Raw genomic sequence first — 14,871 nt, 5'->3', positions numbered from 1 at the left:
TGAGGCAGGAACTGCAGCATTAACTCCATAATTGAGCCATCTGTAAAGTTCAAACAGTCAGACTGTTCCTGTCCTTTCTCTGGGGATACAGTTAAACGAAATTATGTCTCATATTGAGAAGAGAGAAACCCTAGATGGTGCTTGTGATATTAATTTCGACTTTCCTGTAAAATGAAAATGTAATACAATTCTAAAAATGTTTTTTTAATGCCTGGCAGGTACCTCAATTTAATCATTGCTTCAGATGATGAGATTCGAAGTCATGATCACTACATGATTTTAGATTCTATGGCATCGAGACCTGGGAAACAGGAGATACTCTGGAACTTTTGTCGTGAAAATTGGCCAAAACTCCAGTTCATGTAAGTTACAAGTTGCTCACAAGCTACGCCAGTTGGATGAGAGCTGGATTTCCATATATTTCACTTTACTCATAAACACTTAGTTCTGTGGCCATCACCCTCCTTGAAGGACGAATCATGGTAGTCAACTTTGCAGTACAGGATCATTACTGTTAGCTGATAGGAATCCCAGCGCTGATCATGAATGAAATGTGATGACAAAGTTTGCTGGATTTACAAATTACAGTAACAGGTTACTTTTATGTCTATTTATGTTCCCTTCTCTTTAGGTTTGGCAACCAGTATGATGTTACGGAAGCCTTAATCCGCATTGCTACAAAAAATTTCAACACTGAGGAAGAGTTAAACGAGGTAATATAGTACTAATAATGTCTAATGCATGCGATGCTTGATTAATATTTATGAGTAGTTGTAATTGGCATTTAGTGTTTTCTGAGCTCTAGCTCATGAAATTCAGTTTGTTTGTGTTAAAGTGACGTTGGTAGACGAAACATTCTAACTAAACCCAGTTGTCTTTCCAACTTCTCACATGTATTTAAACTGCTACGAATTGTGGAATTGCACCTAAGGAACGTTGCTCAACGGCTTAAAATGCTTATGATAGTGTATACTATTTACCGATCTGTCAAAACAGAATATATGAATTGTATAACTTCGAGAAATGGAACTAATGTTCATGATAAGCAGATGAGATCTCTTGGTAATCATGGAGCCGATGAAAATTAGACGTGGGGTTGGGAGTACTAATTTTGTGAGTTTTTATAAAGATATTTAAAATGAAGATACCTTCCTTTCGCATTCTTTTATCAGTCTCTTACACTGTCATTAAGGCTTTGACAGGAGCCGGCCAAACACGAATAAAACATATACGCAAGCACACAGGCACACACACACACAGATATATATATATATAGATATATATATATATATATATTATATATATATATATATATATATATTATATATATATATATATCCCATGAAAAAGGGTTGATAGCCAAAATGGTTTTTTGGAAATGTATATTTTTCACTAATTTTCTCTCTGATTTCTAGGACCACGAAAAGACAAGCCCCTGTTAGAAAGTCTAAAGTATCACTTTTATCAACGTTACCATTAACGTTATCCATGAATATTCTCTTATTTGTCGCAGTTTGTAAACAACCAAATATTTTATATTTTTTTTCAGGTAATGGCATTCAGGAAAGACTATGAAAACGATGACATGGTAAAAAGAGCAGTTGATAAAGCAATTGAAGAAACAGCTCGGAATGTCCAATGGATGAAGCAAAACTATGACGTCATAAGCACTTGGTTAAATGATCACTTGTCCAAACAAACTAAGGATACCAGTAGTATGTCCTGTGATGACCATTGAATAATGCCATACTGTTCAGGGTATATTTTGTAGCCTGAGGAGTACAACGTGATTGACACCTACAAACTCTTGAGTACATTCCATTATTCCCCACGTTAATCGTTTGTAAGATTAAAATCAAAATACCAACGATTAAATTTCTAGGGAAATTTAATCGTTAATTAAATTTCCCTAGATGCTGTCTACCATTCTTCTTTATATTTATTATTCAACCCTAGATTTTTCACCTTTATCTGGCCTCCTATCCCTCTTCTATTGCTTTCACCATCTCTGATTCGTTTAATCCAATTCTAATCCTCTCACCTCTATAAAGATTCCAGTGATTCGTTATCAGAATTATTAATTTGTTCAACATAACCACAGCATTAACTTCGTAACACTTATAGGGCTAGGATAAATGGTTAATCTTTAATAAATATTTTAGATCTCACTTCATACATTTACACTCCTTAATAACCTATGAATTAAACGTATTGCAAATGGTCAAGGTTCTAAGTCTCCTTAATGGGTTTCTCATACCTTGATATTCCTAGATGGTTGTACAATATGAATATAAAAAAGGTCTATGGTTTAAATGTGTTTGACCAGTTCAAAGATATATAAAAGTTTCTTTAACATGGACCCATTTGTGAAGTGAAAAACAATAAATACACAATGGCTTTAGTCTGTCATGTTTTAAAGATGATAGTTCTTTGGATATTGAAATTACTGGTAGGTCTAGTCACATCTGGCCTGGTCGTTAAATTACGGTTTAGCCATCTTCATTTTTCTTGCTACCTGTGTGAGCAGGGATCTTGATATCATTTTGAAGGACTTCTAAAGTACTGCTGAAATAATTCAGTTATACCAATATTTGTAGTAGCATACTTTTTATATTTATAACTGCTGACTATATTGCAGTTATTCTATGAAACCAGAAACATTATTAGATTAAGAGAACGGACTTGTTTCAATAGATGACACTTAAACAAATCCTACAGTAGTATCACTTTGGAACCATCTATACATACCTTGTACTGCCCATCTTTCTGTATTATGTGTTTTATTGTGTCTTGCCAGTGGTGTTCAGTGGTAAAAGCCCAGATTTATACTTTACTCAGTTAAAAGAAGGGGTAGTTCTTCAGCTGTAATTATGAAGTAGGTGAACCGAGGACAGGATGGAAGAGACCGAGTTTAAGCTCAAGGGACGTCAGGGTCATTACATAATACTACTTGGCAACAAATGTGGGTATATAAAAGCATTGCTAACCAAATGGGATATGTTTGGTGTTAGGAAATCTGATGATTTTAACTCTGAAATGTTGACGAATTAATGTCCAATGTCGGTACTCTTGAGTAAGACTTGATACAGCCATGAAGAGGGCTCATAATATATCAAGAATATTGCATTTAAAAAAAATTGTCAGCTGTGAGCACCTTCATGTCACAAAATAGATGCATTTCTGGTATCTATCAAAATATAATGACTATTTATAAGAGCACTTGTAAATGTACAGTCTGCGTTCAGTTTTACAAGTGAAGAGATAGAAAGGAAATATCTCTAAATCGTAAACCCACAAAGATACTTCCATTTCACTAGACTGACGATAATAGACAGTAAAGAATAGTTGATAAAATAAGCTGGAAAGCGGACACCACACCACTAAATAACGGGAAAAGTCTAAAAATGATAGAAAAAGAGTAGTCGTTTCATTATCAAGCTGGTTGCTGTGAGCTTCATAGCATAGTCCTCTTGTTATCTTTTTAAATTCAAGGAAAGGGTCCGTAAATGTATTACGGAATGATGTAGGAAGATTTACGCAAATGTAAGTGAACTATGTGATGGAATAATAAGAAATGACGTCTTCGTCATAGTCTTCTAGAAGCACGTGACCAAAGAGGAAGAAAAAGTACTTCTGCACTGGACGACAGCATAGAGTGAGCTAGATCAAGGCACTGTTGATAACGTAAAGCCGGCTTCCTGTCCGCCATAGGAATAAGTGGAACGAAACGAGATAGAAGAATTGTGATTATCCTCGTGTTCTTTCCTAATTCACACTCGCTTCTTGACGTTGGCATAAAAGAGGTCATTGGAGAGAGAGAGAGAGAGAGAGAGAGAGAGAGAGAGAGAGAGAGAGAGAGAGAGAGAGAAAGAAATTAATTTGGCGCTGTCTTCACAGTTCACTCGTGTCTGTCGCGGCCATTGCTGATAAGAGCCAGTCGGCCCACAACTCATGACATTGTTCATTGTCCATTTTGCGCAAGGCAGGAGTTGTCGTGGGTCTCCTGGTAGGACTTAAAAGGAACGTGGTCATGTGTGAGACGAGAGCTGAAATATTTGGTTTGGTTTGGTTTAGATTGCTATAGTTTAATTTTGACTGGAGTATGTTGCGATCAATTGAACTGAAATGAAGTTAAAAGTAAGTGCTGGTTTAATGATTTCATGGAAAGAACTGGATTTAATGCTGTCGGAAGAAGAGTGTGCGTTTGGAGACCCTTTTGCGGATATGAGAAAAGACTCCATGGAAGGAGTTTAAGTTTTACGAAAATCTGAAGGCAGTGCACACCATGTGTTATGATGCTGGTTTTTTAAGGCGTTTGAGATAATCCATTCAAGAAATTGTGTTATTCATTTATAAAGTTTCAAAAATATATGTGAACGTAAGCGTTTCAGAAAAAAAGAAGAAATGTGGCTTGGAATCACAGACATTGTGGTTTGGAATCACTGACATAAATTAAGTGTCAGTTTGTAACACTGAGGGATACCAACTAGTATTGTTCTGCACTAAGAATCACGCAAAACAGTGAATTTTGAGAACAGACTGTTTAGAAGACCTTTCAACTCGCATCTTAAAACAGAAATGAGCTTTCGACCGATTATTTTCGTTATTTTGCTTAAAAATGAAGAAAAGATGAAAGGGAAAGTCCGTTTTGAATTACACACAGACAAAAGGGTCTGCCGATCCTTCTAAATGTACATGACTTCGGCCTTCCCTTACATGACATCCATCCATAATATTTATCTCTTGTTTATACAGTTTTCCACAATTCGTACTTTCAAAATGATGGAGACTGTACTAACATACGTTCAACTCATTTGTTTTTGTAATTAAAGTACAATTTCCTGGCAGCTGCAAAACTGTTATGCAAAATTTGTCCTAGAAAAATCTACTGTACCGTAAAATCATAAAACTAAAATTTGCCAAACATCTCTTGAATATTTTTTCGTTTACATTCAAAATTTCGTCCAGCTCTTTTAAAGTCACAGACGACTTTGAAATATATAAACACACAAACAGTATATTATAAATAAAAGCAAAATTCTGGTCGCATTGGTGCTAATACGAATTCATGAATCATTTTCAAGTTCACAAGTCCTTGAACTTACGGTAGCAAGGGATAGCTAACGTAGAGGCACAAGGTTTCGCCCTACGAGTCAAATGTAAAAGTACGAGTATACACAATGACAGTAAGCACGCACACACATATAAAAACAAACGTATATCATAACATTAATTAACGTGCAAAAGAAAAAATTCTCTGTTAAAGGTAGCTGTAAACCATGAAACATTTAAACATTGGCTTTATACATATCATAACTGATTTCTGAAACCATAATTTAGTGTCCCTCTCTTCAGTGAAGCTTAAATGTTAGATAAAACGCTAACTTCATATACATCTATCGTCAATTTTCCTGTTATTGTGAGGAAACGTATTGTTTCTTATTGTTGTTTCTAACCAGTGACTGGTTCAAATTTCAACTGGGTGACTAATTGTTCAAAGTAAGCACCACATTGACATGACTTATCCTATTAAATAAAGGGGTTAAATGGGGTTATATTTAGAACGAAGTATGAATAGCGATAAAGCCCTTTTTAATAGCATTAGAGAGAGAGAGAGAGAGAGAGAGAGAGTTACAAGGATCAGGATGTCTCGAAGACTTATTAGTCCATCCGAAGAGACACCGTAAGTTCACTTATCTCTAGGACAAGGTTTAGAGAGAGAGAGAGAGAGGAGAGAGAGAGAGAGAGGAACCTTACCTTACCTTACAGACCTTACATCTTGTTCGGGTTGCCCCAGGTCCCTCAGTGTGAGGCACCTCTAATGTCTACCAGAGAGTTGCTAGTACATCTTCCGGTATATTTTGCATCTTCCAATCTTGGATGGTCTGGGATGCAGTTTAGATATTTGTCGAGCTTATTCTTAAACACATCTACGCTCACTCCTGATATATTCCTCAGATGAGCTGGCAACGCATTGAATAGACGCTGCATTATCGATGCTGGTGCGTAGTGGATTAATGTCCTGTGTGCTTTCTTATTTTTCCTGGTATATTTTTGGGCACTATTAATCTACCTCTGCTTGCTCTTTCTGATATTTTTAGTTCCATGATATTTTCTGCTATTCCGTTCTATCTGTTTCCATGCCTGAATTATCATGTAGCGTTTCTCCTTCTCCTTTCCAGACTATATAATTTTAAGAATTGTAGTCTTTCCCAGTAGTCTAGGTCCTTAACTTCTTCTATTCTAGCTGTAAAGGACCTTTGTACACTCTCTATTTGTGCAATATCCTTTTGATAGTGTGGGTACCATATCATATTGCAATATTCAAGTGGACTACGAACATATGTTTTATAAAGCATAACTCATGTGTTCAGCTTTTCTTGTTTTGAAGTGCCGTAACAACATTCCCATTTTTGCTTTACATTTTGCCAACAGAGTTGCTATTTGATCATTGCATAACATGTTCCTATTCATCATCACACCAAGGTCTTTAACTGCTTCCTTATTTGTGATGGTCTACATTATTAGGTCCCTTATATGCATATAGCTTTCTTTCTCTGTCTCCATAATTTATTGATTCAAATTTATCAGAGTTAAATACCATCCTATTTACCTCTGCCCAATCATATACTTTGTTAAGGTCTCTTTGTAGAGCGTTCCTATCTTCATCACAAGTAATTTCTCTACTTATTCTTGTGTCATCTGCGAAACTACTCACTACCGAATCCTTAACATTATTGTCTATGTCTTCAATCATAATAACAAACAGTATTGCAGCTAACACCGTACCTTGCGGCACACCGGATATTACCTTGGCTTCATCCGATTTCTCGTCGTTTGCAATAACTATCTGTTTTCTGTTGTGTAAAAATTCTTTTAAACCATCTTCCTACTTTATCCAGATATTGTGTTTTCTAATTTTCTTCGCTAATATATTATGGTCTACTTTATCAAAAGCTTTTGCAAAGTCTAAATAAACCACATCTGTTTCATTTCCGCTTTTCATATTTTTGAATATGTTTTCACGGTGGACTAACAGTTGGGTTTGTGTACTTTTTCCGGGTACGAAAACCATGTGTCCTTTATTAAACAAATTATTTTTTATTAAATGTTTCATAATATTTTTCTTCATTACCCTTTCATACACTTTCATTATATGTGATGTTAGACTCACAGGCCTATAATTACTTGCCTCTAGTCTTGATCCACTTTTGAAAGTAGGGGTAATATACGCTAATTTGTGCTCATCATATATCTTGCCTGTATCTACACTTTGTCTTAATAATATTGCAAGTGGCTTTGCGATAGAATGAACTACTTTCTTTAACAAAATAGCAGGAATTCCATCAGGCCCTGCAGCAGCTCCATTTTTAATTTCATTAATAGCCTGCACAATATCAGCTTCATTAATATCTATGTCAGCTAAATATTCACTATTTTCATCCCTTACTTCTATATCATTATCTTCATTATCTATTCTAGGGGTGAACTTCTCTAATATCGTTTCTGCCAGTATGTTGCAATTTTCCTTTTTTTTCATTCGTTAAATCTCCCTTCAATTCTCAGAGGGCCTATTTCTATTCTTCTTTTATTCATCTTCTTCGCATATGAGTATAATAGTTTGGGGTTTTGCTTGATATTTAATAGGGTTTTTTCTTCCAAGTCCCGTTTTTCATTTTCTTTTGATTGTATAATCTTTTTTTCTGCATTTTCTATCTTACTTTTTAGTTCTATAACTTTCCATGCATTTTTTTCTTTTGCAAGACCTTTTTTCCACTTTCTGATTTTCTGGAACAAGATTCTTCTGTCTCTTGGTATGCATGAATGATGTTTACTTTTCTTCTTCGGTATATATTTTTCCACTATTATCTCCAATATTTATATAATATCTCCGTATTTACCCTTATGTCATCACTTACGAAAATGTTATCCCAATCTTTGTTTAATTCTTCATTAATTTCTGACCATTTTATATTTTTACTGTAGAAGTTGTATTTCCATATCCTTCCACTTTTTCATTTCTTGCTTATCTCTATTTTCACTTGCTTTGGGAATGATACTGTTAATTCTATGACATTATGGTCTGAAATACTCGCATTATAAACTATTATTTCTTTAACATAATTCATCTCGTTCACAAATACTAGGTCTAAAGTATTTTCCTTTCTTGTTGGCAGGTGATTTATTGTTGAATGTTGTATTTCTAGTAGCATATCTAATAGCTTTTCAAATTGCCTCTTATCTTCTGCACTACTATACTCTCTTTTTTATATGTATAAGTACAACCACAATCTCCTATTCGTTCTTTCCATTCTACGAAAGAAAGTTGAAGTCACCAGATAGGAGAATAGTCCAGTCCTTGTGATTTCTACATATATCATCCAATTTTTCAATTATTAAGTCAAACTCTTTAGTATTAGGAGGTCTATATATTACTATGTTCATCAATTTTTCAGATTCAAATTCTACGCTATTAGTTCACATTCTGAGTTACTATATTTCTCATATATTTTTCCTTGTTTTTTGTCTTTCCCATATATTGCGGTTCCCCCTTGATTCCTATTTTTTCTATCTGATCTATAAGTTTGGAACCCTTTTATTTGATCATCATTCCCAGTCTCTTGGGAATACCAGGTTTCACTTATATTCATTATATCTATTTTCTTTTCATTTTGGGTTAGTTCTTCTAAGTACTCTATTTTTCTTTTTGAGTTACTCGTAACTAAACCCTGCGCATTCATCACTATGATGGTTTGCGTGTTTTCTCCTTCATTTAATACTGATAGTAATAAGGATTTTCCCATGTCTCTTTCCTGTTCTGGTATGTTGTTCTTTTTTTCATTTCCAGAAATTCTGACATTAAAAAATCCAACTTTTCCATAATATTTGATCTTCCTTCATCATAATTATTCATTTTGTGTCTGAATCTGCAATTTTCTCCGTTTCTGCAATATCCTCTTGCATAATAAATACAGTTATTATCTCTTGAGTAGAATTTCGGAGCTGATGCTTTGAAATTCTTTGCTGACACCTCTGCATATCTCATTGGTGGTTTGCTTTTCTCTTTTACCTGATATTCTTGATTTCTCTCTTTATTTGTTTCTTTCTTATTTTGGATTTTATTACTTGGTTGGTTATTTATTTGATTATGATTCATGGCTACAGGGTGCATATATTTGCATTTTTTGTCGAACTTACATCCTTTTCCTTCTTTTAGGTTTTTACATATTTTTGGATGCAGATCTCTGCAATCATACCCATATCCATCTAAGTATGCACATTTACCATATATTTCATAGTTTTGACATATCTTAGGATGTTTGTAGTAACATCTTTCTCCAAATCTGCAATTCCCTCTTTTCAAAAGGTTGCAGATTTTGTCTTTCTTGTCTATTTTTTCCTCTTTCCCGTCATTGTATAGATCTGGGTAGAGCCTCTTCGGGATTTGCTTTTCTGTTGTCATATCGTAATTTATTTCTTCGTAGGTATGCTGCTTTATTGCCTCATATGTAGTATCAATGAGTATCTCTGCATCCATACTTTTATCTTGTTCTTTGTTTTCCTTATTTTTTTCTGTCATTTCATTTTTGTTTACTTCTCTTCCGTTTTCCTCTTCTTCTTTTTCTTCTTCTTCTTCTCTTCCTCTTCTTCTTCCTCCTCAACTATTTGTACATTCAATCTTGATTTAATAACATTGTCTATCCATGATAGACATGTTGAACAAAAAATTCTTGTATCTTTTCTCAAATCTTGTATTACCTCAGCACACTGTGGATGGGTCGGAATGTTGCATGCAGCACATTTTCTGATTAGGTTTTGTGGATTGACTATGCTATACCAAACCTTACACAGTTTGCATGCTTTTGGCATTCTTTTTCCTAATGCATCAATTAGTATATTCACAAGATTCACCTTATTCATTTTCTTTGTCGGAATATGTTGGTTTATGTATATTTTCTTTATGAGTCTCTTGACCACTTGGATTTTATTTGGAACTTCTTCAATTATTTTCAAGATGTTTTCATTAGATTTGTTCCAGTTTGAAGGATTATATCCTTCTAATATATATGAATGCTTTTGTATCTTTTTTTTTGGTTAGGACTGTTGCTGATTTCATAGATGAGAAATGCCAGTTCCCTTCCTGCTACCTCATCGTATTGCGAATCTGCTAGACACGCCAAATTACGCCACCTTTTCCCGCAGTTGGAACTTACTGCCATCTTGTTCTGATTTATAGTATTACACTTGATAAACTAACTTAGAAGACGCTTTATCCTACTATTTCACACTAATCTTATCACCGATAGTTCACGAACACTTCTAGATATTTCTCAAATTCTAGTCGTATGTTAAACTTGTGATATCTGTTGATTATTGTGACTTCACGCGGGTACGTCTCACCAAGCAAGATGGCTACTACGAGAGAGAGAGAGAGAGAGAGAGAGAGAGAGCTTTCTCAGAAATCTGCATCACTTCTAGTGGGTTATATGAACTGGGAAGAACGTAAGCGTATCATGAACATTTTTAATAGGGTCTTTCATTTTTGTTGTTGCTAAGCAACTGATCTTTTATTTGCTCATTGACACACACACAAACACTCAAGCACATATAACGCACACACACATATGCATATATGTATATACATTTATACATTTATTATATTATATATATATATATATATACATATATATATATATATGTATACATATATGTATATATATGTATATTATATATAATATATATATATATATATAAATGTATATATATGCATACATATATTGTAAACACACCCATACACACACACACACACCACACAGACACACACACACACACATATATATATATATATATATATATATATATATATATATATATATAATATATATATATATATATATCTATATATATGGCATATACATAATTCATCTTAATATTTCTCGAATGCTTTAATTAAAACAATATTGTCTTTTGTCCTGCAAGCGAACCTTACCATCAGTGTATACTCTGTGTTCACCGACTATCTCTAGAGCAGATGACAAGCCAGTGCAGCCATAATTGATGCCGATTGGATTCTTTGAGGGATACCGGCGATCAGCGAGAATGATTGTGGCACGATGGGCGAATGCTTACACGACCCTGATTTTGGTGTTACTGACGTTGATTACAGCCGTTGCAAATGCTTCAGTAGAGGTATGGTTACTTTTAAGTAATATATATATATATATATATATATATATATATATATATATATATATATATATATACATAGGTTAAACAGACGGATAAAAATGAACCTATCAATGATGGAAAGAGAGTCGAGTTGGAGAAAGTATGTAGAAGAAAAGCAAAAACAACTCTGGATTTGGATTTTCACCGGTACTGTGCAATTAACAACATCGTTCCGAATTTTGTCAGATTTAAAGTGTACAAGACATCTTTATATTATTCTTCCTTTTACGACGATACCACTAAATACCTTTTTAGTTATGAAATTGGTTGTAAACAGAGGGAACACGATAGATTGTGCAAATATTATTCACTCATTAGGTCTGAGGTACTCGACTCTCTTTCCATCATTGATATATATATATATATATATATATATATATATATATATATATATATATATATATATATATCAGCCCACATTTCTGTTGTTTCATTGCATTTTGCGGTATTTGGATGACATTTAGCTCAGCTCCTTTAAAATATATGAACGCATCATTATGCCAATTTAGGAAGCTTTATCAAAACCTTTGGAGTAAGCTAGTAAGTATTTTCTGGTGATCTTCAACAAATATTGAGATAACAGTTAGGTTTAACCTCAACCTCTATAAGCAAAATTTCCTTTTGTCCCTTTTCCGTGTTATATTTTTAAACGAAAATTAATATTTGTACCTTTATTTCATACATTTCTGTTCATCCAATGTTGATGTGCCTAGGGCATCCAATATGCCCTAGGCACATTACCATTAACGAAGGGGCAAAACTATGTACAATAAAAGGTTCGAAATCGTCCACCTCATACAGGTGTGTGGATGGACTGTCAACTGAAACAACGTCGCAACGAGTCGTTGAATTATCAAAAAAAAAAAAAAAAACACCTTGATAGATGTATTAAGTTCTCTTCGTTCCTCTATGAACCTTGTATTTCTTTTAAAGCTCTACATAAATTGTTATTATTTTCAGGAAGTCGATGCTAAACAAATCATAATCTTGCCTAAAACGCTGAAGCCTATCCATTACAATGTTTGGCTGCAGCCCTTCATCAACGGCAACTTCAGCATTGAAGGAAAAGTGGCCATTGACTTTGAGGTTCTTCAGCCAACTTACTACGTAATCCTTCACATGACCGATATCATAACGAAGAATGAGTCTTCAAGGGTATGGAGGGATAGTCGCAGACACCCCATCTCGTTCATTTATTCATAAAAAAAGCTTTGTTCCAGACGATCTTGAATACAAAAGCTTAAAAATAGGCCTAATAGATTTTTCACATAACACAGCAGTGCTCTGGCTCTTAACTATATAGTATATTAAGATTCGACGACATTTTGAAATTGACACAAAAACTCACGGTTTACTGACGACAAATGCTTTCGAAAAATAAAAAAAACTGCTGAAATTTTAATCTGAAACAGGTTCTTGAAAAGGATAGTGGACATGAAGTCTCGATCATTCAGCAGCGTTATGAACCCTTAAGAAACCTTTACATCGCAACCCTTCAGGAGCAACTGGAAGTTGGGAGGCTGTACACATTCTCTCTCAAGTTTGTTGGGACTTTAGGGGAACAAGCGAGAGGCTTCTACAGATCTTCTTATAGAAAGGAAAATGGAGAGACGAGGTGAAGAACTATGAATTTACAAATAGATCTGTTTAACTTCCTTAATTACTACGTTTAACTATAACTTAAATATAAGAAAACTAATAATACTTTTCATATATATATATATATATATATATATATATATATATATATATATATAATGTTTTTTTGTATTTTGTTTCTGTATATCTGTTAATTTATAAAATACTATCTAAAATACAGTAAATGGTTAGTTTGGATGACGCTGTGTGACTGAAAATAGCATTATATTAAAAAAGGAATAACAGTATTATGTTTTATGGTCATACACAAATTTTGATTAACGTTGAAATAAATTTCACGATGTATTAATTTGAATATAGTTACGTTTCTAGAAGAGGTTCGACAGGTCACTATTTTTGTTATTACATATAGGAACAAACTTTATTCTATTTAAAGTGCATTAAGGGATAATCGACGAGTTAATTTCGATTTCAGGGTATAAGTTTTGTCGCATTATCAAGCATCAAGGATCTGCTTAACTCCCGACAATTCTTCAAAATAACCGATATAATGAATCTCTTTTTCAGCTGGGTTGCTTCTACGCAGTTCCAGTCTACAGACGCCCGTCGAGCATTCCCTTGCTTTGATGAACCAGGGCTTAAAGCCACGTTCAAAATCTACTTGGCTAGAGAAAATCACATGAATGCTCTTTCCAATATGCCCATGATCAGATCTACCCCGATGTAAGTGTCTATGAGGTACAAAGGTCGTGAGTTTTTAAAGTTGATTAAAGATATTAAAAGCTTAAACAGAAATATACGATATGTTGTTACTTTGTTAGAGATTTACAGTAGAATCGATAATGTGAATAAGGCAAAACGCATGAAAGCTAAAATTTGTACTAACATTTGTAATTTGAAAACAAAAAGTCGGTGCTCACGTTCCCAAAAATTCTCAGCTTTCAGTCATAGGCTGTAAGTGAAACGTAAAAAATCCATTATTGACTGTCACTAAAAGCGTTCGTTCTAATTTCATAGAGAAGATCAGCCTGGTTGGGTATGGGATGAATTTCAGAAGTCAGTTCCTATGTCAACATACCTGGTGGCTTTTGCTGTGTCAGACTTTCCTTCCGTAGTTCTTACTGCTCCTGGCAGTCCAACAACTATTAGAGGTGAGAGAGCAAACTTTACTGGTCTATAAGTTATATATATATATATATATATATATATATATATATATATATATATATATATATATATATATATATGTAGAATCTACAGGTCATTTTTACCAGATACATATCTAATTGTAATAGCCACAATGCCCTCTTAACTTCTCAAATTCTTTGCTTTTTTTTGGATACGCTTGTCACTACAAAGCCTTGAGATACAACTGGTCAGGTCGACAAGGTGACCTCGTAGTGATTATGGTATCGCGGGTACGTTTCCCGCTACCGGACATCATGATTTCTTCATATTTCTTTGAAGTTGAATCTCAAGGCTTTGTAGTGACAAGCGTATCCAAAAAAGAGCAAAGAATTTGAGAATTTAAGAGGGCATTTTTGATATTACAATTACATATATATATATATATATATATATATTATATATATATATATAGCATGTGTGTCATGTGTATATATATATATATATATATGCATGTGTGTATGTGATATATATATATATATATATGGTATGTATGTTATGTATGTTATATATATTACTATTACATATACATACATTTGTATATGTGCTTATACATTAATTTTATTCTTTTGTTTTATCTCCGAGAGGAAGGAACTTAATATGCAAGCGTAACTACATACACTTACATATCATGCATATATACATATATATATATATATACATATATATATATATATATATATATATATATATATATATACATATATATATATATATATATATATATATATATATATATATATATATACGTGTGTGTGTGTGTGTGTGTGTGTGTATTTACGTATAGATATTCAGTGCCCTCCTCTTAGAGCTACAACAAAATATTTCAAAATTTTTGAAGTATGCTTAGCAATTCGT

General features: G+C 33.6%; 2 protein-coding genes across 9 annotated transcripts in view; both read left to right on the top strand.

The window, feature by feature from the left end:
* The first annotated feature begins 221 nt into the window (after nucleotides 1-221).
* On the top strand, nucleotides 222-2,168 carry LOC135223598 (aminopeptidase N-like). Its single transcript, XM_064262152.1, has 3 exons — nucleotides 222-362; nucleotides 632-713; nucleotides 1,550-2,168. Exons 1-3 carry the CDS (start codon nucleotides 274-276, stop codon nucleotides 1,736-1,738), a joined length of 360 nt encoding a protein of 119 aa, XP_064118222.1. The 5' UTR covers nucleotides 222-273; the 3' UTR covers nucleotides 1,739-2,168.
* A 1,721-nt stretch (nucleotides 2,169-3,889) lies between these two features.
* LOC135223596 (aminopeptidase N-like) overlaps nucleotides 3,890-14,871 on the top strand; it is a 72,403-nt gene continuing 61,421 nt past the window's right edge. The window contains exons 1-6 of one of the 8 annotated variants that reach the window (XM_064262144.1): nucleotides 3,890-4,006; nucleotides 11,033-11,190; nucleotides 12,190-12,384; nucleotides 12,642-12,844; nucleotides 13,396-13,551; nucleotides 13,846-13,979. In XM_064262144.1, coding sequence (XP_064118214.1) covers nucleotides 11,059-11,190; nucleotides 12,190-12,384; nucleotides 12,642-12,844; nucleotides 13,396-13,551; nucleotides 13,846-13,979 — 820 coding nt within the window. In that variant the 5' untranslated portion in view covers nucleotides 3,890-4,006; nucleotides 11,033-11,058. Of the gene's footprint in view, nucleotides 4,138-10,980; nucleotides 11,191-12,189; nucleotides 12,385-12,641; nucleotides 12,845-13,395; nucleotides 13,552-13,845; nucleotides 13,980-14,871 lie in introns of all 8 variants that reach the window. The other 7 variants (XM_064262145.1, XM_064262150.1, XM_064262141.1 and 4 more) reach the window with 7 other exon arrangements.

The sequence above is a fragment of the Macrobrachium nipponense genome, chromosome 10 (assembly GCF_015104395.2).
Source record: "Macrobrachium nipponense isolate FS-2020 chromosome 10, ASM1510439v2, whole genome shotgun sequence".
Taxonomy (NCBI): domain Eukaryota; kingdom Metazoa; phylum Arthropoda; class Malacostraca; order Decapoda; family Palaemonidae; genus Macrobrachium; species Macrobrachium nipponense.
Note: the sequence above shows the minus strand (reverse complement) of the source record. Positions and strands in the feature narration are given on the sequence as shown.

Coding starts and splice junctions, on each gene's coding strand:
- LOC135223598 (XM_064262152.1), top strand. CDS start 274: ATGATTTTAGATTCTATGGCATCGAGACCTGGGAAACAGGAGATACTC. Junction 363..631: donor TGGCCAAAACTCCAGTTCAT/GTAAGTTACAAG, acceptor CCTTCTCTTTAG/GTTTGGCAACCAGTATGATG. Junction 714..1,549: donor CTGAGGAAGAGTTAAACGAG/GTAATATAGTAC, acceptor ATTTTTTTTCAG/GTAATGGCATTCAGGAAAGA.